The 27,989-nt window shown below is 42.6% G+C and overlaps 2 protein-coding genes across 7 annotated transcripts in view; one reads left to right on the top strand and one right to left on the bottom strand.

Moving 5' to 3' along the window:
* Positions 1–223: 223 nt before the first annotated feature.
* On the top strand, positions 224–13,369 carry SSR1 (signal sequence receptor subunit 1). Of its 2 annotated transcripts, XM_039549053.1 has the most exons (9): positions 224–470; positions 2,486–2,604; positions 4,858–4,945; positions 5,124–5,386; positions 6,149–6,225; positions 7,932–8,010; positions 8,764–8,857; positions 9,416–9,430; positions 11,238–13,369. In XM_039549053.1, the coding sequence occupies exons 1-9, from the start codon at positions 386–388 to the stop codon at positions 11,303–11,305; spliced, it is 888 nt and encodes a 295-aa protein (XP_039404987.1). In that variant the 5' UTR covers positions 224–385; the 3' UTR covers positions 11,306–13,369. The 2 variants fall into 2 exon arrangements, with proteins under 2 accessions (XP_039404987.1, XP_039404988.1); XM_039549054.1 differs by lacking the exon at positions 9,416–9,430 and having other exon boundaries at positions 225–470.
* Positions 13,370–24,236: 10,867 nt separating this feature from the next.
* RREB1 (ras responsive element binding protein 1) overlaps positions 24,237–27,989 on the bottom strand; it is a 122,318-nt gene continuing 118,565 nt past the window's right edge. For 4 of the 5 annotated variants that reach the window (XM_039549048.1, XM_039549049.1, XM_039549051.1 and 1 more), the window contains one exon: positions 24,237–27,981. In XM_039549048.1, the coding sequence (XP_039404982.1) occupies positions 27,476–27,981 (506 nt within the window). In that variant the 3' untranslated portion in view covers positions 24,237–27,475. The remainder of the gene's footprint in view (positions 27,982–27,989) is intronic. The other variant, XM_039549052.1, reaches the window with a different exon arrangement.

Raw genomic sequence — 27,989 nt, forward strand, 5'->3', positions numbered from 1 at the left:
TCGAAGTCCAACTCCTGGCGCTGCGCAGGACCAAGGATAATCTGAAGCGCTTGGGAGCGCTGTCCAAAAGCCCCTCGCGGGAGAGGCTCGGTGCTAGGAGCACTTCCCTCGCCCCGGGGCCGCGCTCCGGGATTGCAGGAAGCGCCCGCCCCTGCCGAGCGCTCACGTGGCCGCCGCGCCTCCTGCCCGGCGGAGCCACGTCCGCGGGGGCGGAGCGGGGCGGGCGCGGCCCCGGATGGAGCAGAGGGGGGAGGCGGCTCCAGCTGCCTCTCCAGCTCCAGCGCCCGCCGCCGCCGCCATTTAGCCATCCCGCCGCGGCAGCCAGCGCCGGGACAGGGTGCGCGGGAGGGGTTTGCTCGCCGCGGCCGCCGCCATCATCATCGCCATGAGCCGCCTGTCGCAGCTGCTGCTGCTCGCTCTGCTCGTCTTCCCCGCCGCGCTGCTGCTCGGGGGCGCCCGCGGCGGCCCAGGTGAGGGCGGGCGGCCGTCACTGCCCGGGCACGGGCAGCGGGGCTGGTGGGTGTGTGTGGGGTGATCCCCGTGGCGCACCGGGCAGGGGGAGCCGCCCCCGCCGGGCCTGCGGAAGCTCCGCCGAGAGGCGGCGGCGGGCGCCGCTCATTCATCGCCCCGGCCGCCCGCGCACGTGGCCGCCGGCGCTCCGCGGCCCGGCCCGGTACCTGCGGGGCCCCGGTGCGTGCGAGGCCGCGCTCCGGCCCCTCCCGGCGTAGCGACCCTCGGTGTCGGGCGGGGCCCTGCGGGCGCCGGCCTCGGGCCCGGCCGTGACAGCGGCCCGGGAGAGCCGGAGAGCCCCGCCTGGGCTGGTGGCAGCGGGTTTGTCCTTCTCCCCGCTCGCCGGCGGTGCTGGTTCCCAGATTCCCTAACAGATGCGCTGGCTGCCACTCTGCCTTCCCACCTCGTCTGCCGCCACCCCCCAGGTGCCCTTGGCGACACCGAGGAGTGCTAATCTCTGTTTACGCTGTGGCGTTATTTGATTCATGATCTGGAAATTGCCTCCCTACTACTAAGTTTGGGAGGGCAGGAGGGGTGGGGAAGGCTGCTCGCCCGGCTCTTGCGGTGGGCTGCAGCACACGCCGTGTGCGAGTCCCCTCCCAGAGCTCTCCGTTCCCGCTATTGCCACATCATCAGCCCCTCTGACATCCATCGGAAAGACCGTAAGGGGTCTGAGGGTGTGCTGGGCAGCTGATCGCGAAGGGTGCCTGTGGCTTAACTCTACCCTGTTAATTTTTAATTTTAAAAACCCCTACCTTTACGTGTAAAAATTTTTATAGAAATTACATTTTTTTATACACTTACAGGTTTAAAAGATCAGCAAATAAACATGGTAGTTAAGGCTTAGGTTAAGCATTGCACGTGGTTGAGTAAAAGTCTTTGAGTGTGCCTCCTAAAGACGCTTGAAAGGAGGGGTTGTGCTTGCTCTTTCTAGCACTGACTAACAGTTCTTAAGTCCTTGGATATACTTGTCCTGCTCAAGGATTAGTTTTTCTCATGACACTTTTTAAATATTTATTTTAAATTTTGTATTTATAGCAGCTAGGTCTTTTTTCAGAGCTATATAAATCAGTTACCCATTAATTTCTACTCTTTCATATTCAGAAAATGTTATGTTTATTAAAAAAAAACCCAAACCTGTAGTTTTGTGCACATGTTTTAGATCTCAGCCTTTCTTGCATGTGCTCTGAACTGCAAATGGACAGAACTTTGTCCCATGGCCAATATTTTTATTAATCATATTTGCCCAGTGTTTGAATGCATGAGGCTTGGCGCCACAAAAGCAAAGAGGCAGTGGGCTATCGGATTGCACTTGTCTTGGAGCCTTGTTCTAGTTCAGGTTTCCACTAGCGTTGTGGTTCTGTTGGATATATGGATATATATGATCTTGAGGACGTCATCCTAAAAAAGACATTCTTTGTTTCAAAACTTGAACGAAAATAAGTACAAAAAACCAGTAACTTTTTAGCTACCTTCCAAAGTGTTTTGTTATCAGCATGCTAATACCGTGTTAGACTTGCTAGTCATAGAAGAAACAGTACTTACTAAATTGATTCCCTGGCAATAGCAATGTCTTATTTTCTCTTTTGTAATTGCAAAATTTGAATGTTTTCATGCGTTAATGTGTTCAAAAATTGAACAATAGCTTTTAAGGTAAATTGGTTGCCTTCTGCAAATTTAGGCGTTGCTGTGTGAATGCTGAACTTTTTGTCATCCAGCTGTAAATTTTTTGGTTTTAAACTTAGTGGCAGATAAATAAGTGAAAAAGTTGTTAGAGAAAGAATAAGGCTGAAAGATCAACACAGACATCCTTTGAATTGGAGGTTTTTGTGACTGAGGCTTCAAAACACTGTATTGGACAGGTTTTTAAGAAGTTCCTCAAACATTAGTTTGAGAATTATACTTCAGCATCAGTTTTCTGTTTATTAACTAGGCATTTAAAAGACTTTCTTGTATTTGCATTTTGTTTTGGTAGGCTCAGGTTTATTAGTTGCAGCTCAGGATGCTACAGAAGATGAGGAAGCTGTGGAAGATACTGTAGTTGAAGATGAAGATGATGAAGCTGAAGTTGAAGAAGATGAACCAACAGACTTGGTAATTGTACATGAATGTTACTTCAAAAGTATGAATTAGACAAGAAGTGCTTGGAGCTGGATAACTCAAATAAGAGTTTACTAACATTGCTTTTTTCAGATAGCTATTTCCATGTATCTGGTTAAGCTTCTGTTCAGTTTGAAGTGTTGGAAGGATTTATCTTTTCTTTCTGAATTACCAGTTGAAAAACCGCATGAGGACAACCTGATTTCTGACTACCAAAACTGTAGGTCACAAAAAAACCACCAAGTAAGAGAACCAGATTCTCATAGGAGCCCTCTGTAGTCATTTTGCATCTTCAGCTGCACCTCAGTAAACTGAGAAGAGGATAGAACTACTTAATTCTACTGTCTTTGATATTTATTTCTTAGGGGCAAGAGAGTCTTGGTTCTTAGTTAAGCTCAGTATGAATTCTGAAACCCTTGTTTTGTAGCCCATTGTCACTTGCTACTCTCTTAACTCTTAGGCTTGTGGCCATGTTGCTGTTCAGAGTCACTTGCTTCAGCTTGACAAATGTTTAAAAAGTTTCTTTGTGCTAGGTTTCCCTCAGCAGAGTCTCAGATGTCCATTTCCAGGAAATAGCAATTTAATAATTGAGTGTTTCCACAGTAGGGACACTCAGGCGGCCCAGAATGAAATCCCTGGGCTGGTACACCCTTACAACCTGTGTACCCATTCTTCACGAGCCTGGCACACACGTCTTGTTTAATGGTAATTTTTGTTCTGGGATCTTCCTGTTCCTTGTTGAATTATTTCTGTAGTTGTATTTATCTGAATGGGGTGCATCTTCTGCTGACAGTTGTGGCTTCCTAATCTCTCAGTTTGCACTGATCTCAGAGCCTCCCTTCACATACCTAAGCAATGGTTCAAGATTAGTTCAGCCTTTCAAGGTGAAAGTCTGCAGCTTGCAGCCTAAGGCTTTAGCAACCTTAGTTACTCATACTAAGCAAAACTAATCAGGCAAGACAATTTAAAAGAATTCAGCTAACTAAATTTACAACACAATTTCAAAAAATTACAAACAAAAAAAAATTTCGAACGAAAAAGTGAAATGTTTGACACAGTTTTGTGATCTGCAGTTGAGTGTTGGGCTTGCTAGACACTTCCTGTACTTGGATTGGTGCAAAATTTTCTCAAATCTCTGATGTAAATTAAGGAAGTTTGGGACAATATTTAGGAGAAGACATGCATAATAAAAATGCAGATTTGGTAAAGTGTTACTTGATTCTATCAGATTTTCCTGATGTTGTTAAGTTGGTGAGCTTATGGTTGACCAGCTTTGGTAAGTGGTAGAAGGTGTACTGTGTCAGTACTGACAGAATATTATTAAATAACCTCTTGGTTGTAATGTGCTTTATATTAAATAGTAAGTAGTCTGTGTGTTGGGTACAAAACATGATGCTTTTTAGGCAGTTTCTTTTATTTGTCACTGAAATAAAAGATAGTTTTTCATAGCATCTTGGAGTCAAGATGCTGCATGCTCAGCTCTGGTTCCCCAGTTCATGGTATGTGTTTGACTGATCCAGTAGGATTTCCACTGCTTCAGGAGGTTGTTTAAGCACTGAAATCAAATGATCCAACTGACTTGTAAGCAATTAGCTGAGACTGTTCACTACTGCGTCAGCCTTGTTTTTGTTTGGTGGGGGCAGTGATGATCCCGTGATCCCCAAGTGGAAAATAAGCCCTTAATGCTTGCATTTGCTAAATTAAAAAGTGAATCATCTCAAGGTGAACTTGAACAAGTGAATCCATGGACTTATGTAGTACCAACAGCCTAACCATTTGCAGGCATACATACACTCAACTAATTAAAACTGAATAGAAAGCTGCCATAAACACTCCCTGTAGTGAAAGTAACTCATTTGTCTTATGCCTGTCTGTATTTTGGAAATGCTTGTTTTCTAAGTAGAGATAGCCTAGATGTGAACACTTAACATTTAGATTCTGTTCTTTTCCTTCCACCCCCAAACAGAAGCCTTACTGATGCTTTTTGATTATAAACCCTTCAATAGAGCTAAATGTAGTTCAGATTAGTCACTGTGTCAAATATAACAAGTAGAAAGATAAGTGCTGAAAAGGATGCTCATCACATCTAGAGGGACAATAGACTATGTGCTAATTCTGCAAGAACAGGATTTGGTATAAATACTTGCCCCTGTTTGCATGCTTTGACACATGGGATTCTCATGAACCAAGCATGGTTTTTGCTTCACTGTTTGTTATAGGATTTTTCAAAAAAGTCTCTTGTCTTAGACAGAAGAAAAGGAGGAAGAAGACTTGTCAGGAGAACCTAAAGCCTCACCTAGTGCTGATACAACCATCTTATTTGTGAAAGGTGAAGGTAAGAGTCCTCTGCTAATCTACCATCCTCTTTATTGTTGCTTAGACTACATCAATGTGTGCCTAAAACAGTGAAGCTTTAAACTACAGAGTCTGTTCTAGATGCTCTCTGTTTAGAATTGGCTGTGTGTGGTGCATGATGTTTCTAATGGTTGAATATTTTTTTGTGTGTGTTTCAGACTTTCCAGCGAACAACATTGTAAAATTTTTGGTGGGCTTCACCAATAAGGGTACAGAGGATTTCATTGTCGAGTCTCTGGACGCTTCTTTCCGGTACCCTCAAGACTACCAGTTTTACATCCAGAACTTCACAGCTCTCTCTCTGAACACAGTAGTTCCACCACAGAGACAAGCCACGTTTGAGTACTCCTTCATCCCTGCTGAGCCTATGGGTGGTCGTCCTTTCGGTCTGGTTATCAATCTCAACTACAGAGATGTAAATGTAAGCCTGATGCTCTAATTTGAATCTTTTTAGTTGATGTGGAGGTGTCAGGAAGGAACTACTTAGTCAAGTACCTCTCCAGAAAGTGAATGCCTCTGTAGTATTTAAGCAAAGCAGTAGATATATAAGCACAGTAAGTGACTGCCTACATGCACTTAAAGTTGTATCAGCAGTGGAAGCTGGAGTGCCTTAGAACTGTATTGTAGTGGGATACATTCGTAAAAAACCCACTCAGCCAACCAAAATATCAGCTTTCTTTAGGATAACTTAAATTTCACTGTGCTTTTTAGATTGGGCTTTGCTAACAAACCCAGCAATCAACATGAATGCCACCTGCAAACTTCACTTAAGGCAAATAAATGGCCAGTAGTTGCAGTCTGGGAAAAGGCTACACAAAAGCATAGATGGGGCTCAATTTTATTCTTTTCTCTTTAAGTGCAGGTTAAGGATTAACAGACTTCTGTACCTTTGTGTTTTGGTAGCCCTAATAAGAACCCTTTGTATGTAATACCTCTTGTTATAGGAGGTATCGTACTGAAGCCTGGATGTGACCATCTTGATATCATCAATACTGTTCTTTGTACTTGGAACAAAACATTTGTGCTTTGTGTTGAGTTAAACTAGCACAATTTATAAACTTGAGAAAGTCTCATGCAGGAGTTGCTCCTTTCTAGAAGTTCTCCAAGAACATGGAAAAAGGTAAACTTTTGTGTATGTGTTGAAGAAATTAATTTAAAATGTTATGTGCAAACTTTGTTCTAGGGCAATGTGTTTCAAGATGCTGTCTTCAATCAAACTGTTACAATTATTGAGAAAGAAGATGGGCTGGATGGAGAAACGTAAGGAGGCTGGAGATCCAGGTTTAGTTGGTGCACTGGTAGAACAGGTTATTGGTGGTGCCAATGAAAATAGTTTTTGTATTGTCATTTTATTGAATGTTAGGTCTGCTGTGTTTTGCTGATGGTGTAGCAGCATTTGACAGACTGAAAATATGAACTTTTCCCAAAATTAAGATCTCTGTTATTAGTGGGGATCTTCAGGATTGGTACTGTGTCAGTGAGAAGTTAACAGATGTGCTTTAGCTCAGAGGGCTTAAGCCTGGAATAGGACCTGGTGTTATACAGCTACATAGCAATTCAAAGCTGTTAAACTTTTGTTATGCTACTGTGCTTTTTCCTAAGAGTTAAAAGATGCGGGGAGTCCATAGTATCAGGCTGTGGGTCCTGCTGTCAGGACTGGAATAGCTTTCTTCTGGAACACTGCACTGTAATCTAAGATTACATAAACTAAAAGATGTATTTGGAGTATGAGATAGAGGAACTCGGTCTTTTTTTGTTGTACTAACTGCTGTCTGTAGTAGGTACCTTTCAGGAGTGATTTTTTTTTTTTAGAGACTTAAGTAGATCTGACATACCAAATATCTTTCAGGCGTATGCTGTGCTAAAATGCTTTTAAATTTTGTAACTCTGAAATGGAATTTTAAGTGAACCTGTGAGTTAAAATAGTTAGTCTTCAGAAATACTTGTAGAGAACGCTGAATATCTGGATTGTCCTGCTGCAGGTAGAAATTGCCTGTTGAGCAAGCTTCCTGTTAAGGTCAGCCAAAAGAAATAGCTGTTGCAGTAATTCGTATTTCTCGAATAGAATAGTATAAATGAAAGAACAATTGGTCACGTGGAAATGTGTGATATGCTGAAAAAAGGAGCTTTCAAAACAATTCAAATACTAGAATCAGTTTGTGTGAATATCCTGGGAACAGATAATTACCCTATAACAGGGATTTCAGTTAGGTATCTTCTTCAGTTTGACTCCATAATTTCCTTTATCGTAAATGAGAGTTCAGATGTTCAGCTTGGAATAAGTTCTTTACCTGCAAATTCCTTAATCCCCAAATAAATTTTTGCTATAACTTAGGTTTGCCTCTTGCTAAGTATCAACAGATACTTCCGGTAAAATTCTTCAAAACAAACCAGAATGCACAGACTAAAAAAAATTATTTAATAGGTAGAATTCTAACTATGGAACACAGAGCAAAGTAAGCTAGGTCTTTCAAATGTCAAGGTCTGTTGCAAATTAATAGTGTCCTAGCAGTACTTGCTTTGCAATAGCATGCTAAAAGTATATGAGAGATTTTTAAGGGTTTTGTAAGTGATTAAAGCTGTCACAAACACAAATATTGCCTGTGACCCAGTATCTTGAAACTTCATGGTAGTGCAAAAGAATTCTTGAAGTTACTAAATTTCAATATTTATTTATTTATTATAACGTTTTCCTGATTTATACAACATTTTTCAAGTGTTCTGCTGTTCAGAATTAAACTTAAGATTACAGTTTCTGAAAGCCAAGTCAGAATAATTACATAATAGTTGTTAGCACTTTAGTTTCAAATTCCTTGGGTATTTTCCCCATTTGCCCCCTACAAAAGTTCCTGGGAAAAATTAAGTGGACATAGGGCCAAAGCTAGGCTTAATTTCTATGCCCCTTCATAAACTGTCTTCAAAACTTGACATTTTTAGTTAATGGTTTCCTGAACTGTTTTTTAAAGGATCTTCATGTACATGTTCCTCGCTGGACTCGGTCTGCTGGTCATTGTTGGCCTACATCAGTTACTAGAGTCCAGGAAGGTGGGTAGTGTGTTTTTTCTGTGTACTTGTTGATACAAGGCCTTTCTGATGTGAAAGGAAAGCAATTCAGTGACTGCTTCTGGCATATGATGGTACAGGTAGAAGATTTATTTTTAGAACCAGTGAGTTCTTAAAAAATGTTCCTAATGGAAGCTACTCTGATTGCTGAGCTCATGCCCTTTGGGGCTGCTCTTTGGCTCCACACTGAAGTGGTTGAATTGAAGTACCTTCTAATCACTGCATGTATGTGTCTACTGATTCAATACTTACTGGGTAGATTTTCCCTATGCTCTCTGTTTCTGCCTATTAGTTTAATCCAGGTCAGAATTTGGGGGAAAACAGCTGTCAGTCTTTTATTTAGTTCCTAGCAAGTCTTTGCCATAGTGCTGATTATTTTGCAAGGTCAGGTTACATATGAAAATGTTGTGCTAATCTGAGAAAGCAAAATAAAACTGGTCATCACAAAGTTTGATTAATCATCAGCAAAAGGTATAATAAACTTGCCCAGGTGTGCATGAAATCTCGGTGCCTTTATGTGGAATAAGTGTTGTGAGGTGTTAGAAATAGTAATGTAAATCTTAGGGGAATAAATTGCTAATGGAAAAGATGTCTCTCTGCATTGACTAGCCTTAAGTTTTTGCCTTAGTGAAATAATTGTAATTGACTAAATGTAGCATTTTTAGTTATTTCTAATACTTGTGCTATCCAAGTCTTACTTAAAAGAAAAATCTTTCTTGTTTCTTGAATTTTCAGAGGAAAAGACCAGTACAGAAAGTAGAGATGGGAACATCAAACCAGAACGATGTTGATATGAGCTGGATTCCCCAAGAAACTTTAAATCAAATAAGTAAGTAGTCTGCCTTTCACAAACTAGACCATAACAAACTTACTTGATCAGTTAATTGTAACTGAGTAAGTAGCAGGTACGAATTTCTTAGAACAGCATATATCTTCTAGGGAATAGAAAATTGTCTCAAGCACTGTGCTTAAGGATTAGATTATTACTTTAGCAGTCTATTCCTTGTAGAACAAACTTCATTGGTTGATAAAATAATTACTCTTGGTGACTTTACAATTTGTTCTGTAGAATATTTTTCAACAGTATAAAATCTCTACCCAAAATCTGGATCACAAAGGAGGTTTAAATAGGAGAAAATAGCTGTCATCTCAAAGTTTCTGTAAGTTGTTTGGAAGTTTACCTATAGACCAAAGTCTTAAATAAGCATCAGAAGTGTGTTTTAACTAAAGCCACATTAATACTTGTTGTTAATGTCCTTCACAAATCCAAAAGTTCTGTTTGATACCTGAAATGCCAGTGGTAAAACCCTGTATCTGATTTCCTTAGACTGTGGATATTTCTAACTTCTCTTACTCTTTCTTCTCTTTTGCTTTCCCATGGCTTCAGTGCAGAGTAGAAGAGGTGAGGCAGACTCTCGTGAATTGAAGAGTGAAAAGTGCTTTATATGTTGTCCCTGTAATAATTAGGTGTGGCTAGAAGTACAGCTTCCTGCATGCTGTGACTGGTGATGTAGCATGAGCAGTAAAAGATTGCAGAACAGATGCACACAATGGTACACGTTTTATATACTTCTAAATTTATGTTTTCATCTATTTTATGCATATATTTCTGGTTATGTTGTAGAAACAGAGTTTCAGTAGAATATTGCTGAAGTATTGTTGTCTTTTCTCACAGTTCCCAGGAATCTTTTTCTAAAAGGCAGATGTTTATCTTGCCTTCCCCACTTACCTTGGTGTAGTATCAGGCTGATAAGCTCCTATCATCAGTAGCAGTGACTGGTATGAGGTGAGAAAGCCTCAATAAAAAGTGCATCCTATATGAGATGCAAAGAGAAGTGCTTTGAAAACCCTTTGTAGGAGCTACCTTTACTTCGCAAAGGCTGCTGTATTAATCAAATAAGTGAATTCTGAGCTTCATTTGGTGTAGAAGGGCTAGAGCACCTGCTCTAACATGAAGTTGTGCCAGGGGTTGATGACTTTGCTTTTTTAAATTCCTTCACCCTTTTTAAGTACACTTACACAGCACAGGTATGAAGGTTAGTGCTTTACTTGAGAAGATAAAAGCTTTCTTGTACATTTCCTTCTGTGAGACACAAGAATAGCATAAAACCCAGACACTGAAATTTGAAAAGCCTCAATCTAGCAAGAAAAACTGAAGGTCTAAATGTTACTTTTCTCTAAAGAGCAAGCTGTCTTTAAAAGGGTTCAAATCCTGGTAATGTTTGGGCCCTGCCACCATCCCTTTCTTAAGCCAAACAGGTATTCATATCTTAATACTTGAAATTTAGGAAAAACTAACGATTAAGTTGTTCTTAATTGTGGTTTTCTCAGCTCCAGGTTAGTTTCAATTAGAACTCTACACTAGAACTTTAAAATACATGACCTTCAAGATCTCAGATATTCCTGACTTTTTTGTTATTGACACTTCATACTGTACTGATTGGCCTGTAAGGGCATGATGGCTGCTCCTTGTGTCTGCAGATACTCTAAACAGGGAGGTTATTGGAGATTGTTCTGTTTAAGAAAGTTAGTCACCAGATGCACTTAGCAATCACTTTAGCTCTTCATGCAAAGTATTGAAGCTTCTCTGTAATAATCATAGAACCATAGAATGGTTTGGGTTGGAAGGGGCCTTGAAGATCATCCGGTCAAATGTGGATGCTTTCTGGAAAAGTGTGGTTTTTCACAACAGAGACACTTTTCTTCTGCTGTTAGTTGTATGAATGTGGAAATATTACATGTGAGACAAAGCTGTCTAAAGAAGAGTCAATCCTCTATTCTTCAGTCGGGTAAACTCAAGGCAGTAGTCATCAAAATAATTAATTTAACTTTCTAGAAGTGTAACTACTGAACATGAAAATTTTCTAAGCGGCAGAGCCTGCAGTACCACATAGGGATGGCATAGGGTCTTGGGTTTGGGTTTTTGTGCATTTTAGTAACTGGCAAACAGAACAAACCTTACCCTGGTGTTGCATGTTACAGAACAGAAACATATTTTTTGTTACCTTGTATTTAGGGTGCTAATAGTTAAAAAGCCTTAACAAGTTGTTTGAACTCGCTTCTCTGTGGTGATGCATTGCACTTGAAGGGCAGCTTGTCTTGTGTTTAGGAGGAGGAAAATACATGCTCGTGTAACAATTGCAATTGATGCAACTATCTCTTTTTTTCTTTTTTCTTTTTTTTTTTCCTTTTTTTTTCTTTTAATCTAGATAAAGCTTCACCGAGGAGGTTGCCCTACAAGAGGGCACAGAAGAGACCAGTGGGCTCTGATGAGTAATGTTAACTAGTGCAACAGTTGAACCTTTACTAATTCTGCCTGTTTGGTGTTTTTGGATTGGAGTAGTGCAGAGAACCCATATCACCATAAGGAAAATACTGCTAAACATTTGGACTGAACAGATTAACTGAATGGTGTTAATATTACTGAAAATGCACTTCTCTTTTAATTTTTTTTTTTAATTGTTGGGGGGAGGTAGCCATTAAGATTTGTGCCTGCGTGTGTAAGCGGTTGGTCTTCACAGAAACATGTTACCTGAAATGTGCCTTTAGAGTTCTTTGTAATGCTGGCTTGTCATTTGTACATGTCATTGAAGGATTTTTCTTCTCTCCCTAATCTGAATGTCTGGTGACTTCAATCTGTCTTGATTGTATCATATCTGTGTCAGAACCTGAATGCATTGTTCTTATTCAGTAAGTGACGTTACTCTTTACAAGGTGCACACACTGAAGTTTGTGTGTGTGGTCCTGTCTCAGTGGCCAGGCACTGATCATCTCAACTTCTGCATAGTTTTCATTCTAAAGGCACAATTGGGTATAGCTGCTTGTAGTGGTAGATATTTTGCTGCTGTTTTGATCTGGGCATGCAGTGACCTAAAAATCTGAACTTAGCTGCATAGATGTTAGGAGGGCTCTTGCACAGCAGCAGAACTTATGAAGCATGGAATTTGTGTGCTGAATTGGTATTACTACATAAATTTCTTTTTTATACCCAATTTGTTAAATGGTTAGTTATTGAGTCGTGCCAGCAGCTTAGGTATTCAGATTATAGTGGTAGTTCTGCAATGTTTACTCAAGAAACTGTTGAACAAGCCAGAGCAACTTTTCAGTGAGTTCTTGGTTCACTCTTCTAAGAACTGGAATGTCATATGTATCGAAACGTCAATTTATTTTTTTTTAAAGCTTTACAAGGATTTGCTGTACACACTTGAAGCCAACTGTTTTTCAAATTCAGTTTCAAGTAATTCTTTTTATTGGCAGACTATTTAATTCACCCTTTACAGTTTTTAAATCTGAGGCATCTTTACACTGGTCAGTAAATTGGTCTGAGGCTTTTTTTCCACTTTGTCTTTCTTAACTAGTAACACTGATGCATATTCATCACTAGTTGCATGTTGGTTCAGTACTCAAGCAGAAAAGCTGTATGAAAAATCAAAACAAGATTTCCTTTTGTGACTTACATGATTACCAGGTACTGAGGTATTGGTCCACATCCACTGTGCTCAGGAATTAACTGACAGGGAAAAGAGCCAATATGCAGAACATCAGTTTGCTTGGACAAGGCTTGAATTGTTTGCATCTCAGCTGCCTCTCTTGCAGTGTCTGAGTGTTATCTGAAAGCTTGTTGAGTTCAGGAAGAGGCATAGATTTGAGGCCTCTGTTGTCTTCTTTTCCTCCCTTTTCTGATCCCTGCCTGTGAAAATGCCCCTTCAGTTCTATACTTGCTCTGCAGGGACTGAACTTCTGAGCCAATGAATGCTGAGTGATCCTTCCAGATCCTTCCACAGTGTGTTTGAAGCATCCAGGCTCTGTGCTGGCACTATTTTGTTACACACTTTGCCAGAATGAATTGTGAAGATGTTCTTGACTCATACTGCTATGGAAGAGATGCGTTGTTCAACTTCCTGAAAATACAGCTAGTCCAGGCAGAATATTTTTCACAGTTAAGGTTGCATAATTGTCATTCAGATCATTTAGGAAACAGTTGAATGCTGCCCTCATAAGGGGTATCTGCACTCAAATTGTGTGGAACAGCTTTATTTGCCTTTAGTGATATAATCTGACTGGTTCTGTGGTAGATTTGCAGACTTGTATTCCACTTTGCATTGATTCAACAGTGTGTTTATGGATTAAATGCTTCCTATGCTAAACCCCCCTAGCAATTGCAGCACCTGATGCGCTGAACTTGGAAGTTCCCTCTCTTGGATTATGTGTCTAACCTGGCATCAGGAGAGGGTTTTTTCACCTTCTTGTAATAGGTCATCTTGAACTGTATACTCTTAATTCTTCCCAAGTTTTAAAGGTACTCTTTGAGGGGGTGCTGATGGTACAGTGATACACCAGGAAAAAAGACAAAGGATCACAACAGAGGATATTAATTTATAATACCCTAGTTTTATTTGTACTAATAAGAAGTAAGCATTTGAAGGCTGAGCTCTCTTCTCTCCACTCAGAGGTTGACTTCCAAATGCTTAAGTTCTAAGCATGAAAGAAGAGAGGAGGCAGCTTGCAGTGGGAAAGTCCAGTTGTACCTGAGGCTGTCTTTCTGATGGTACAACTTGGCATTCACTGTAGGTGGTTCATAGTGACTTTCTTAGCCAGAAGCAGTTCATAAGAACAGGGGCCAGTAGACCACTACTGCTCATGGTGAATGTCATAAAATTTTTTAATTACTTGTTTCTCATTAATTTGCTGTAGTGGAAATTCCAGTGTGCAGGGTAAGTGAACTTTGGCATCTCTGATATTATTTCTGGTGAGTAAGCCAGTCTACTACACTCAGTTTTCTTAAACTGGGGGAATGTAGTTGTTGCTTTATCCTATTGGTAAGAAACTTTTATTTTGGTACTTGAATTTTCTACTCAGTTTTTGAACAGGCATAGCTTAGTGTCACAGGTATGTTACTGGATATCATTATTATCAGCTAAGTAGGTTATAGTTTTGCTACTTAAAGATGAGACAGCAGCAATTCTTCCTATCTATGCCACCCCTTTCCATGTGGCAGCACAAGCCATTTGTATAATCCAGCATTTTTACCAGTTCTCAGCCAGCTTACTGCACTGCCACACAACTGCTCCTGGGAGCTTCTGACAAGAGTGAGAACTGTGAAAGGAGATGTGGGCTACGGTTTCTTCTTTATTAGTAAGAGATGTTAAAATGTTTTTAGAGAGCAAATGAGCTATGGGCTTAAAGTGAAGGACCTCTGTGAATTCCTTTCTCACTGCTCCTTAACTTACTCAAAAAATTGTGAAAACCTAAAAATTTGACTCTTGGGGTAGGAAAACCAGCTTTAGAGTTCACATCTACAGAGGCAGCAGAGCATTAGTTTAGGCTACCCTTGAACTGCATGTGATACCTGTAGCCCTTGGTATGCTGTCTGCTTTCTGGCAGCAGTTCATTTTTTTCCCCAGCATCAGAGAAAAAAGAGTGGCTGCTGTCAGACTAAAGGATTGAAGTTTATTCTCCATGTGCAAAAATATTAAGTTGTAGGCTGTGGAGCTGGATGGAACAGACCAGAGATGGCAGTGTTTCTGCTTGTTCTAAAACATTTATGCCAAACATGTTGCTTAGCTTGGAACAGGTCTAATCAAAAGTATCATTTACTGGTTATTCCTAGAATGCATGGTGTTAAACAAAATGTTGCAGGTTAAAGCTCTGAATCCAGGGAAGCCAAATACTAAAGTAGACTGGTTGTGCTGTTTTCAGTGTGCTTGATGTACTGAGCAGTAGAGAGTCTGTTCTCTTTTCTCCTCCAAAGGAAGGACAGTACCTACCTCATAGGAGTGACATAAGGGCTGTTTCAAGAGTGTTTTGAAGTTTTTTGAGACTTGCACAATACACTTCTGTGGAGATAGTAAGACACAGCACTAGTGTAAATGGTTGGCAGCTGTACACATAGATCCATGCTATAGTAATTTAATCCCCTCACTGACCAGTGTTTGCAGCTTTACATTCTGACATTTCTAAAACATGCAGAGCAGTTGCAGTGAACATACAGAGGAGAGCAAAGCCAGAAAGATCTCTTGATTTCTGCAAAAGTTTGTAGATGGGCTAAGTAATATTCTCCTGACATTTTCCCATTTATCTCTAAATTTTCCCAGGGACTTTTTCTAATCAGTTGATACAGATGATTGTTTGTGTAGCTACAATCAACAGTCAATTTAAGAATGACTGATTGTTTCGGATGATTAAGTTCAGATGATGTACTGCAACTGAAGTGTTAAATTATCATTTAATTTCTTACCTGCTGACTTGCATTTATAAGTGAGATCAGATCTCTTGAAAACAGCTGCAGGTTTTTTTGTAAAGTATACTTGATTTTTTTTTTTCCTTAGCATTGTGTAGCTTTTTTTTTTTTTTTTAAATAAAGCATGAGTATGGCACCGAGAAAAAAGGCCTTTTCCTTGATAAGCAACCCATAGAAACAAATATGCAAAGTGTGAAAACATGCCATTCTTAAAAATCTGCATTTCTACATGTGTAGTTGGAATGGAAATAATATTGAGCAAGTACTTTGTGATGCTTTGGACAGTGGACTAATAATTAAGATTAGAATTCTTTATAAGAATAAAGGAGGGCCCTGGGAAAATGTTCAGTAAATTCTTGAATCCTGATGGGTTAGAAGTGAGCCATAGTGCCCTACATTCCTAGAAAGAATAACCTCATTAGACCCATGGCAGTGTAAAAAGGATTTGTTAGGATGCTTAATGGTTGCTGAAGCACAAGGTTACAACAAGGCCAAGTCCTCGTAGCTTTTACGTGCATGCTCTTGTGTGACCAAGCACACACTCACATTCCATGCAGTAACTCTGAAAACAGCAGTTCCAGCAGGTGTTCTGCATCCAAACAGAAGGAGGTAAGACTTGTTGGGGTAAAAAAAAGCTGACAAAAAACAAAACAGAAAAGGCTTGAACATAGAGGATGCTGGGAGCCCTGTATTTGTGAACTGTATCTGTGGGTAAAAAAGGGAAAAATTAAAGGCAGATGTGTTGGTGTATTTTTAGGTCCCAGAACACATAAAAATAACTAAAATTTGAAGCCTGCCTCATCTTCCCCTGAAAAGGTCAAGTTAGATAGATTTCAATAGCTGGCTTAAAAAGAAGAGATACCAAGGCCAAGATGAGGTCTTAGATTTTTTATTTTTTTTTTTTTTTTTAAATCTGGCTGTTTTTTCTGTCCCCTCATCTAAGTAGTCTTGGCTATAAATTTCTATTAAGATACAGTAAAATTTCAGCATTACAACATTGCAGTCCCTTAGCTGGTAAGGAAAAGCTGAAATTTACCCTGCCTTTCTTCATCACTCTCCCTGTGTTCAGCCTACATGGAAATCACAACTTACCCTGCCTTGAGTTTTCGCTGTGCCACTTAAATTCACATCGTGAACCCATGACTTGAGAGCCTGTCCCTTTCACACAGCAAAGGGAATGCTTGGAGTTGGTGCACTTGGTCTCACAATGGTCTGAACAGATTTTTCAAGAGGACCCCACAGTCTATGTTCTAGTAAAGAGGGCTCAGTCCTGCCCTGCAGGGCCTGGATGGGGCTACACCGAGTGTTTTCCATAGAGATGAGGCTGCAGCGGCGGAGCATATGTGATTAGGGCATTTACCCCTAGGTTCACTAGATGGAAATTACTACAGCCAGCAATTCCCAGATCTGCCAGCTGAGGGATCTCCCAAGCCTGTGACAGCTGCTGCTTGTAACAGACAAGCACAAAGAGAGCTTTAGCCCCTTCTCACAGAGTGGCATCTAGAGGGAGGGCCAGAGCAACTGTGTCTGGCCTTTCTAAATCATTCTGTGCTGTGTCTTGGCCACTGAAGTAAGTCTGAGCACTGCACTTTTCTGTGCTGTTCAGAAAATAATTGACAGATGGGCAGCTCGAACTCAGGAAAGCTGTAAATGCTGGTGTCTGGTATTTGCTTCCAAAGAAATGCAGGGTTGTAGCCACCTGCAGGGTCAGCTGAAGGTACTCTGCCACCTGGTGTTTGGTCCCACAGACAGTTTTCCTTAGAAGTTAAATTAAATTTGATCTTTTAACCCTGTGTGCACTTTGAGCATATTCAGACACAGGTTCCCATTCAGCATTTCCATGCAAGCTGAATCAAAGAGCCTGGATTGTTCAGAACACAGAAGGAACTCCCTTGCCAGAGCCTGGATCCACAGCACTGCAGAAGCAAGAGAGGACCATGCCATGACAGTGGGCTTGATCCCAGTCTCAGCTGCCAAGTTTTCCACCCATAAGTTCCCAAGAGTGAAAGGACGAACAAACACCCTGTTTTCTTCAGCAGGAGGGAAGTTAAAAGTACCCTATTGCAGGTTTCCATTGGAAAGGAAAAGCTAGAATTTAAATAGCATCTGTTGACTGTTGAGCCCAGTATGGCAAACATTGCCACTGAAATAACAGGTTATATTTAGAAGCAAGCCAAATACCCTAAAACACTTGATTTGGAAGCATGTCATATTTTCCTTAGAGCCAGTATTTGAGGCTTGGTTGTTTGTAATAGTGGTTCATTCATAGAGAGTGGAGTTAACTTCTCACAGCTGGATGTGACATTTTTCCCAACTAATCCTAACTTTTTGCTGCTATAAAGCAAGCTGGAAACCAGGAAACACATCTTACTGTTACGCAGCACAGGAAAGAAAAAGGAGAGAAAAAAAAAAAACAGGATTTAGTTTGTATTTTAAAAACTACACTATGCAGGGACCATCTCCTTTCCAGCATCGTAGTAGCCTGGCAGATCACAGCTCCCCAGGATTCCATTAGCACCACCCCAGCTAAAGGTGCACTGAGGGTGACGCACGAGGCACCAGTTGCAGTCATGCAGCCAGAACAATCACTCAGGAGTTTTTCTTCGTGCTCATACAGGGCAAGACATTCCCTCAGGGTGTTCCTGAGGCTGAATTCCTGCTCCCATGCAAAGCATCTTGCTGGGTGTCATTTACTGCTCCTTTAGTGACTTGCAGCACTCCTCGTTACTCCTTTCTTTTCAGTGGCAATTCCCAAGGACCCGTCACCCCATCATTCCCATTTTGCTGAATTTATAGACTTGAATGGAGCCAGATGTCACTGATGCACTGCAGTAGGAATAAGTACAGGCCACCAAGGACCTGCTGACAAACTGCAAAACATCCCTTAGCTGCAGCTGAGTAAAACACTGCCTGAAGGAACTGGTGAAGAAGCTGCTATCACTTTTAATTATTGTTCAAATCAAGTACCTTCTTTTTTAGGCAGGTGTTTTGCAGTTGCTAAAGAGACTCTTATGGTTTAGAAAAAGTTAAAAACTGTCAAAGAGGTGCCTTCACCAAAAGTAATAACCAAATGCATTAAAGGCAGCATGTGGCTCTGCATCCTGTGCCAAAATGTGTTGCCATGGGGTGCGCAGGTTGCTCACTTCTCCAGATCCCTCCCTTTCCCTCACCTACAGCCCTAGTGAGTTCTGGGTCTTGGGTAGCTGTGCTAGGCAGCCTCTGTGGTTTCAACTCCAGGATACTGACAGAGAGTGATGTAGACACAAGATCAAAAATCAGCCTCGCTGTGTTGTGGTGCAGACTGTGGACTGCAGTGTGTACATAGGCGGGTTGATACTTTGATTTTCTCTGGCTGTGGAGTATCATGGGCCTGATGCATGTAACCTTGGAGCCTGTAAAGCATTGGTCATACAGGCATCTTGAAGGCAGCAGATTAAATGGTGTTAAATGTCCTGCTTGCCAGCAAAAAGGGACTTTTCAGGAAAAGCATGCAAATCTAGGAGTGCTGGATCCAATGCAGCAGCAGTGCATGCAGTAGGACATGGCAGGACATGTGCTGCCCACTCCCCAGCTGCTGCCCCCTCCCCAGCTGCTGCCCGGGAGCCCCGTGCATCAGGTAGGGCTGTGCTTTGGTAGAATTAGAGGAAAACAGCAATGACAGAGGTTACAGTCTCTGTTTACAGACAGGTTTTTCCCTTCACTTTCCCCTTCCCAAGCACAGGCTATGTGGTAAAGCTTGAATTGCAAACACTTGGGAGGAATAGTGGTCAAAGCAAGCCTGCATCTCACAACTAGCACTGCCATCACCCCAGAATAAAGTACAAATACTTCTTTTGGGTGCAGATTCATTGGAAGTCAGATGCTGCTCATTGAAAACAACAAACCTAGGCTGTAGGATCAGACTACAGGAGAGGGGAGGGAAGGCTAACACACCAATTGCTTTAGTTACCCAAATATGACTCCATGTCTGGGGGTGGGGACTGATAGTCCTGTGTGCACATGTTCACAGGAACATTTGTTTCTGCTGTTCCTCGTACCCCGGTGCTCGGGTCAGGCCCCGTCACAGAGCCACCGACCCCTCTGGCTGACATTCTGTCCCAACCTTGGCACATTTTTATGAGCAGCAGGGCCGTGCTCCACGTGTGGTTCCAGGCTAAAAATTACTGACAGAAAGTCAGCCCACAGCGGCACTGGCCTTCACCACATTAACCTCTGCCTCTGAGATTGTGAAAACAGATCAGGCCTTTCATGATGAAAAGCCTTTTCTCTGGCAGATTTCTCTTATTTACAGCCTCCCATTAACTGATGTTCGTAAACTGCTTCACAGCCCTCTGCTGAAAGGCTCTAGAGAAGTTCAAGTGCTTTCTCAACAGTGTATTCCAAACACCCATCGTCCAGAGTTTCCTCATACACTCCTGGCAGTTTTCCCTGCCAAACAAGAGACAGATCTGGCACAGGAGAAATAAACAAGCACAGCAAAGGAGAAAGCTATTTTCAGTTCCTACTAGTTGGAGGATTGCTACAACATTTTCTACTGCATTACGCAGTGAGGTTGGGTGAGTCAGAGAAGTCTTCCCACTTACTACTGTTTAATATATGAAAAACTCCTGCTTCATCTTTGTGGGAATTTTTTTTTTTATTCTGAGAGGGGTCTTGAGAAATTAAAGTAGGAGGCAATACTAGAATTTTTGAAAAGCCTCAACAATGCTTCTCAACTCCATTTAGTTTCACTTCTCCAGGGTGATTTCAGACACATCTTGAAATGAAGGCATCAAAGCGCCTTACCTGGAAATGCTCTGAAGGTTTACATCTCCCTAGAGAGTTCAGTCAAACTTGTCATCTGTCAGGCAGCCCATTAACAGTGGCACATGTGTGCAGGTAACATGTCACTTACCTGAGGTGGCACTTGCATACAACGACAGCAAGGTCGATGCTCCTGTGTCTTGGGCATCTCATTCTGTGCAGTGCCCTGCCAAGCAGTCTGTGTCTTCACTGCTGCCTCTGAGCAGCCCAACTGCCCTCTGTCTCGCCACCCTTTTCCCCCCAGGTACTAATTGGCTCCTTCTTTTGAAAAAGATACTCCTGGAAAAACAGCCTCATAAACATCGTTTTGCAATACAGACCTCAATGTTGCTCACAAACACTTTTCCTCTTGCCCACAACCCAACCTTCACCTCCCCTCCCCCCTCCCATTTTAAATAAACCTCCCTGTCCAGGTGGAGCCACTGATGAGGCCTGGCAGCTCACAGGGATAGTGCTCTTGCAGCTTCTGCACCTTTTGTAGTGATGCAGCTGCTGACAAATCCTAAAAACACCAAATAATTCTGTCCCAGAGCACTCCTCCCTGTGCTATTCTTCCCCTGCCCTTTCCCTTCCCCCCAGTCTTCTAACAGTTCCAAGAAATATATGCACACCACTGGAGAAATAAGTCCCTAACTTCTCATAGGGCCACGGGCAGACACCATCTGCATCTGACACCAGCTCATCATGTGGGAGAAACCTTGGGCTTACTTGGCATAAATCATCCCTTCAGGACTGGTGAGAAGAGATTAAATCACCTAAAAATGCATTCCCTGAAACTGCATTGCAAAAACAATCCTCAGCTGAGGGGACAAGGAAGGACAGCATGGAGGCGGCGTTGAGAGAGGTCAAGAGCTCTGAACTTGCTGAGAGCAAGACCTAAAGTGCAGGAGGCGCTTTAGGTTCTGGCAGAGGCTTCATGAACAAACCACTGTTCCTGTTAATGTTCTTACTTCAAAACCAGGGGAACACACTGCGACTGTACATACCCTCAGCAGAGCTGTTGGCTCAGGAGCCCTGGCTGTGCTGACCCTCATTTTAGGGTTGTTTCCATTTTTTCTAACCCTGTGATCCAGCATGGCACTAATTGCCCAAGACTAGGGAAATGCTCTGATCCGCCACAAATCTGCAGGTACCAGCAGTCACCAGTTTCCAGACAGGGCCCACAGAATGCTCCTGGATGTTTGTTTCCCCTGTTCCCTGAGTGTGCATGTGAGGACCTGGAGCAAGGAGGGCAGCTCCAGTGTGGGGCTGGTGGCCAAGCCCAGGAACTCCAGAGCACACCCAGGACTCAAAGTCCAAGGATCACTGTAGTGAAATGGTGCTTCCAGCCTGCAGAGCACACACAGCCAGGTGACCCAGCATGTCCCCAGCTCAGACACCACACAACCTGGGATGCAGATATGTATGCACATCATGCCATCCCACTAAGAGGTTAGACCTTTTCTCACACATGCTCTTCCCCCTTCCCAACCTCAGACCATTTTTTATGAAACATTCAGCTCCTCCCTGACATGAAGGAGATTTTAAAAATCTAAGTCAATTCCCTTATTCCCAAACAGATTGGAGCCCAAATCCCAGCATCTCCCTCACTGCCCCTTTGGCTGTTGCAGTGTTGGTGCAGCCTCTCCCCTGCACAGTAATTACTGCCAAGGTAGGGGATGAAAGGGGGAAGTTCTTTAACGCAGCTCCGCGGCTGGAGGGCTCAGCTGACTCACAACACATGAAGATGCTGGTGCGTTGTACAGGTTTTAGTCACTTCCCTCCCTGATGTTGGCTACTCCAGTACTCAGGTTCTGGGAAGTGCTGGTGTGGCCCCTTTTTCCACAGTCCAGCAGTTAAGAGATGTTCCAATTGAACAATCTAATGCATTTCTCCAATCTTTTCAATTTTTGCATTTTCAGAATGGGTGATGAAAAATGGTGCCTCTTTGACATACAGAAAGTGCTGGTTATTCTGTGCTGGGGTCTTGAGTCTCCCTTTTGCAGATAATCCTAGACTTCAGGGTTTCCAAAAGTGACATTTTCAATCCCATTATAATTACAGAAGTGCTGAAAGAAAATGGCATGTATGATTCCCCAAACTGGAGACTTGTGAAGAAAGAAAGGTTTCAAGTAAACTTTTGCCCCTGGCTGCCTTTGCTGGTTGAATTGTGACCAAGTTTGTTTGAGAAAGGCTTTTTTTCCACAGAACAAACCAAAACTGTTCTGTTAAGTGTCAACAGCAAATCATTTCTCATTGCACTCACTTTCTGAAGATCTCGGTGTAGGTGTACAGCCCTCCTATCCTGCAAATGCTGGCTAATTTGAGACAGATGCATGATGAAAAACAAATACCTTTCTTTCTTTCTCTTTACTTGTTTGCATTTTAGCAAACATGCAAAAGATGCTCCAACCAGGCTCCACAGTTTGCTTTGGGGAAGCCAGTTTTCACCCAGTCCTGCTATCTGCTGCCCATTCCCACAGCTTCATGTTCCACACTTGGGAAAAAAACACCTTCCTGGTGCTCCTTGCTGCCAAGGCATCCCTGTGGTGGCAGAGGACTTGGGTCTTCCCCAAACCTTTATGCTCTGGGCGAGCATGTGGCCTCCACACCTGAAACACTGCTGTGGATCTCTCATGTGTTCGTGTCAGGAATTAACCTCAGCTTCAGCCCTGCCAAGATGGGAAAAAAAGCTTTAGGGAATGAGGCGAGGAAGCAGCAAGTTGGAGGAGACACACGGAGACACCACCACCACCTCCCCACCTCTCTGTTAACCTGATGTTTCTGGGCAGCTCTAGCTATTGCTGCCATGGGTGTTAGTGCAGGGAGGAGTGGAGACAGGAAGAGGGAGAAGGAAATGCCAGCAAGGAGTGAAGTTCAGCTGGCCTGCAGGGTGTTACCCTATCCAAGGCAGGGAGAGCAGGGAAATTCCCAACTCGGCAATAGTCAGTCAAATTGAGGTAGGAGGAGAAAAGGGCTGGGCAAAGCAATTATACCCTTCCATGGCAAAGAACTAAGTGCTTTCTAAGTCATCCATTTCGTAAGTAATTAGTCACCATCACTTCCTAGCCACATAAACTCATCCCATTTGATTTTACACCTCCTGACAGGTCCCCAGGCCACTTGGACGAGAACTTCCCATCAGTCTCACGAGAGGAGAGGCGATTCAGGTCAGTGGGTGGGAGAGGGAAAATTATTTTCTCCAGGATTCCTCCCTCAGAAATGATGTTTCCAGCCCATGAGCCCACCCAGAGAGCCTTCAGAGCCCCATTTCACCAGATACCCTCAGTCTGGGGCAGAACTGGCTGCCTGACAGCTTCTGTTTTAACCTGTCCCTCTCTGGGGGTGAGGGACCAAGGTCCTCACCAGAGTAAGTGCTGTGAGGAATTTTGACCTCTATTGGGAAGGTGCAGGAGGCTTGAGGGAGTAAAGCGGCAGCAGTTCCCCCTCCTGAGTCTGTCTCTCATTCTGAACCTGGTTCACTTCCCTGCCAGAAAGCACCATCGCAGCAGGACTTAGCAAGATGTGGATGCTTCAGCTTCACTGCAATTCCCTGGCCTCCAGAGCTGGATACAACTCAGATGATTCTCTGGCTCACTGTCCTGTGAAATGCATTTTATTTATAGGAAGGCATACAAAATGCAGCTAAGGCAGCTCTGACAAGCTACAACAAAGGATTTGTCTCTTTTTTTGACACATGCACGTGGCTTTGAATACATCCTGAAGAGTCTGCGGCCATAAACATTTATGCAAGAAGAAAACTATGGTAGCAGAAACCTACTTAATTTTTTTAAAAAATTGACTGCTACACTGCATGCTGGGAGGATGCTCACCTATGTGACCATGGGGCTACAATTAATTTAAAAAGGAAAGAGAATCCTGACCCTGCCTGTGCAGGAAAATCAGCACTTTTCTGCAGCCTTCGGTTGCTGTGTTGAGAACCTGCACCGGGAGAAAAGCAGCGTCTCCAAGGGGCCTGGCTACCAGAAAATGGTGGTCAAAGTGAACACGAATTTTCAGAGCGCTGCAATCATCTCCAGCTCAAACTCAGATCAGCTGAAGGAAGAGAAAAAGTGATCCATTGGCAAAGATAAGCTCCAGCTTGCACGTCGTCCTTCAGCAGAGCTAAGGCTGAGAACAAGTCACCACAAACCCACAAGAAGAGCCACGTCCATTTCATAACCTGTAATTTTTAAATATAACATTTTATTGCTTAGATGGTTTGATACAGAACAAGTTTTACTTTTTATTTTGAATTTGGAAGTACTGTACAACTGAAAAAAAAGAGGAATAAAAGTACCAAAACAATGTGTGATTCTCTGTTCATGTGGCATAAACCAGTCTTGTACACAATTCGTAGCAGCAGTTTAAGTTCCCTTTAGAAAAATATGAATTCTACACATTTATTACTGTTTCCTGCATGGGATGAAATCACTAGGATTAAACTTCCTTCGTGGAGAGAGAAGAGAGAGAAAGGAGACACACAGAGAGGAGAGAGAAGATGAATCATTCTGAAAATGGAATCAGACTGTCACATAGCCCCCTAAAGTTATTTCACAACAGCCTCAAACAAGGTTCTCTCTTTTTTTTTTTCTTTTTTTTCCTTTATTTTTTTTTTGCGCTTTCACAGTCAAGTGCTTAATGTAGTGATTGAATTATCTCCATGTTAAGTCCATTGCAACTCAGGCAAAAGAATTTTAGAAGATTTTTTTTTGTTTTCTTTTTGTTTTGTTTTTGTTTTTTTTTTGTTTGTTTTTTGTAAAAGCCCTGAGAGAGGAAAAAAAAATAAAAAGATTCAAACGAAAATCGTATAGAGACAAATTAGCTGAACATGCAAACTAAAGCCTAAGATTCACCCATAGTTTAAACACATTATAAATTTCACAGTTTAATATTGGGGGAGGAGGGGAAACAAAAAAAACCCCAACAACAGCAACAGTTCTCAGTCAAACTCAACTAATAAAAATGTCAATAAAATGTGGCAAGACCTTATACTCTACTAGGATATAGATAAAGGCTAAATAAAGCTTTAAATCAATAGTGATTATTGCTAGCAGATGTCCCGGCAGGCTGCTGGGAATTAATTACTTGCTACATTGTTCTGCAGCATATAGTTTAGTAATGGCTTCTCCCCCACAGTATTGCGCAGTTTAGTGTGGAGAGTTGCAAAAAATAAAAACCAAAAACAACAAAACAACAATGCCAAAAATAAACAAACAAAAAATTACAAAAACCAAAAAATACCCCAAATAATAATAATAATTATTATTATAATTATAATAGTAATAACAATTTAAGGGATGCGTGAACTGGTTTTAATTAAGTAGAATGCACCTGGGTAGAGTTTCAAATGAATCATTGGTTGTGATTGATTTATCTATATCTGGCATTAGCTTCGTTTCTGAACTGGTTCAAACATCCCTATTTAAAATTCAAAAAAAAAAAACCCAAAACACAGAAAAATAGAAATCACATATACCTCAACCATTTTTTCTTATTCTATTTGCAAGAATATTACTCAAGAACGCTTCTCTTCCTTTGAATTCTGGACAGTGAGATTTCAGTCTCCAGAAATTTTTCCGAGAATTTTTAATATATAGCTATATATAGATATATATATTATATAATATAGACTGGGTCCGAGGCCCACTTCCTCCATGTCTGGTGAGAGCAGGAAAAGCGATTCTGCGGTGGGAAGGAGGGAGGGTCACAGTGCGGGCTGGGCTGGGGGCTGCAGTGGTGGAATAGCACAGTGAGGCTCCGGCAATGCTATTATGGCTCTGTCTGTCCCAGAGGTCATGACTGAAGGACAATTAACAAACAACAATAACGACAACAACAACAAGGACAACAAAAATGCTGGGCACTCCTAAAAATGCGCAGCTACAGTAGGATACATTTCGCTTAACCCCTTCAATATTGGTGGCTGGAGTGTCACCTGTTGCCGGCAACAGGAGCCAAAGGGAGAAATTCCAGCTGCCAGCATTAAAGGGGTTAAATTACTGATATGAAATTTAGACACACACCTCAAGTCTTCAAGCATCAACCCCAAAATCTCAGGAAGAATTTCTTTCTTCTTTTTTTTTTTTAAATTTATTTTATTTACTTTTAACATGTCGTATATCTGTAGTTTCATTACCAGTAGTATTTTCTTGCTCTAGAACACGACAGAAGCAAGACGAGGGCAAGGCTCGCATTTCTCTCTTGCTTTCGACTGGAAGACGGAATAACTTTGCTCTGTGAGTGACGCGGGCTGTCGCCAACGTGACGGCAGCGAGGTCACTGCGGCACTCGCGGTGCCTCTCTCACGCACCCGGGGCCCCGCGCGGCCCCGCTGTCGCACACTCGCACCCACACCCACACACACCCGCCAGGAGGGAGATGTGCCCCCGCACGGGGGACGATACCTCGCTGGCCTCCACGGGACGCTCCGGTCGGAGGAAGGGGTTCATGTAAAGTACAGTAGAAGAGCTGCAACAACAGGAGGAGGAGCTGGTGAAAGCGATGAGTCAAGAACACTCCGAGACGGGATCCAAGCTGTGCTACGCATCTCCGTGGGCAAATATTGCCCATTGGCTTCTGCTGACTGCAGAGACAAGTGAACTGATGGATTTATAAAATAATAATAAAATAATAATAATAATAATATACTGAAGCAAATCAAACATATGTAACAGCGGGTGCATAATTTCCATAGGTTACGTTGCTATGTAACTCTTCTCTGTATACACGCTCAGTCCGTGACGGCCAGAAAAAACCCCTAGGATTTAGAAGACCACTTCTAATGCTGAAAAGTGGAAACAAGCATGAGGTTGAAATTCATTTGTGTTTCCTGCTTTTGGCTTGAACCACTTTGAACACCTTCAACTGCCACGTTGTTCAGGCCTGGAACAGGCTTAATGCTCCACTATGTGGCAAATGCAAGAACATCTACTGAGAAAAAAAACCAATAAATCAACGTCTCCTCTGCATCTCCTCTGACTAGTTCGTATGAAATTCACATCATTTTTCTTCCAGTTATTGGCTATGGTATCCAAGGGCCTCCCACCCCACTGCCCCATTTCCAGCTCAGAGAACAAACACAGCGACTATCACAGATATACAAGAACAAGCTCACGCACACCAATACAAAAGGTAACATTAATGCTTAAATGAAAAAGGGTCCTCTCCAAATAATTCTTTAAAATATTAAAATCATTTTTGAAAAAATCTATAATACCAAAAGATCTAATAAAGTAGTAAGGCACTCAAATCAGTATATACTGTAGTCTCTTGCATTTTTATACTGAAAGGCATATGGCACCATGTCCAGTCTGCCATACTCTCCCCGTAGCTGTTAAGGTCGCTCTTCCAAAACCAGACTCCAGAAACCTTGCTCTGCTAGCTTCAGTTTGCCTGCTGAGACAGGTCCAACCTCCTAGCAAGTCATTCCACCCCCAAGAGCTGAGGTGCACTGTCTGCAGAGGCCAGGATGTGATTCATGGGAGACGGCGCGTTGTGCATCTCCAGCAAGTCTTGGATGAAACCTGAGGGCCTCTCATGCTCGGAGCCGCCCCGTGGTTCCTGGTCTTCTGCCATCTGTTTCTGCGCGCTCTTGGTGGGCTCGGCGAGGCAGGCGCTGCTCCTCTCCTCTTCACAGGGCGAGTCCATGACCGTGCCGGCCAGGGGCTCGTTCCGGCTCCCCACGAGGGACGAGTTGCTACCGATGCCCCCCGCGGAGTCGCACTCGCTTTCAGAGATGGGGTTGGCGCCGCTGTGGCTGGACTCATTCTCACTGTCTTCTCCGCACCTCGACTGCGTCTCCTCCTTGTCGCTCTCCTTACTGTGGTTTCGGGCATTTTTGACTTTCTGGTGGATGCGCTGGTGACGGACCAGGCTGTGCTTCAGAGTGAAGGTCCGTTCGCAGGTTTGACACTTGTAAGGTCTCTCACCTGGAAAA

This window comes from Corvus cornix, chromosome 2 (assembly GCF_000738735.6).
Source record: "Corvus cornix cornix isolate S_Up_H32 chromosome 2, ASM73873v5, whole genome shotgun sequence".
Lineage (NCBI taxonomy): Eukaryota > Metazoa > Chordata > Aves > Passeriformes > Corvidae > Corvus > Corvus cornix.

Excerpts from the sequence above, each read along its gene's own strand:
- SSR1 (XM_039549053.1), top strand. The coding sequence starts at position 386 with ATGAGCCGCCTGTCGCAGCTGCTGCTGCTCGCTCTGCTCGTCTTCCCC. Across the intron at positions 2,605-4,857 it reads AAGATGAACCAACAGACTTG|ACAGAAGAAAAGGAGGAAGA; the intron begins GTAATTGTACAT and ends CTCTTGTCTTAG. Across the intron at positions 4,946-5,123 it reads CTTATTTGTGAAAGGTGAAG|ACTTTCCAGCGAACAACATT; the intron begins GTAAGAGTCCTC and ends TGTGTGTTTCAG.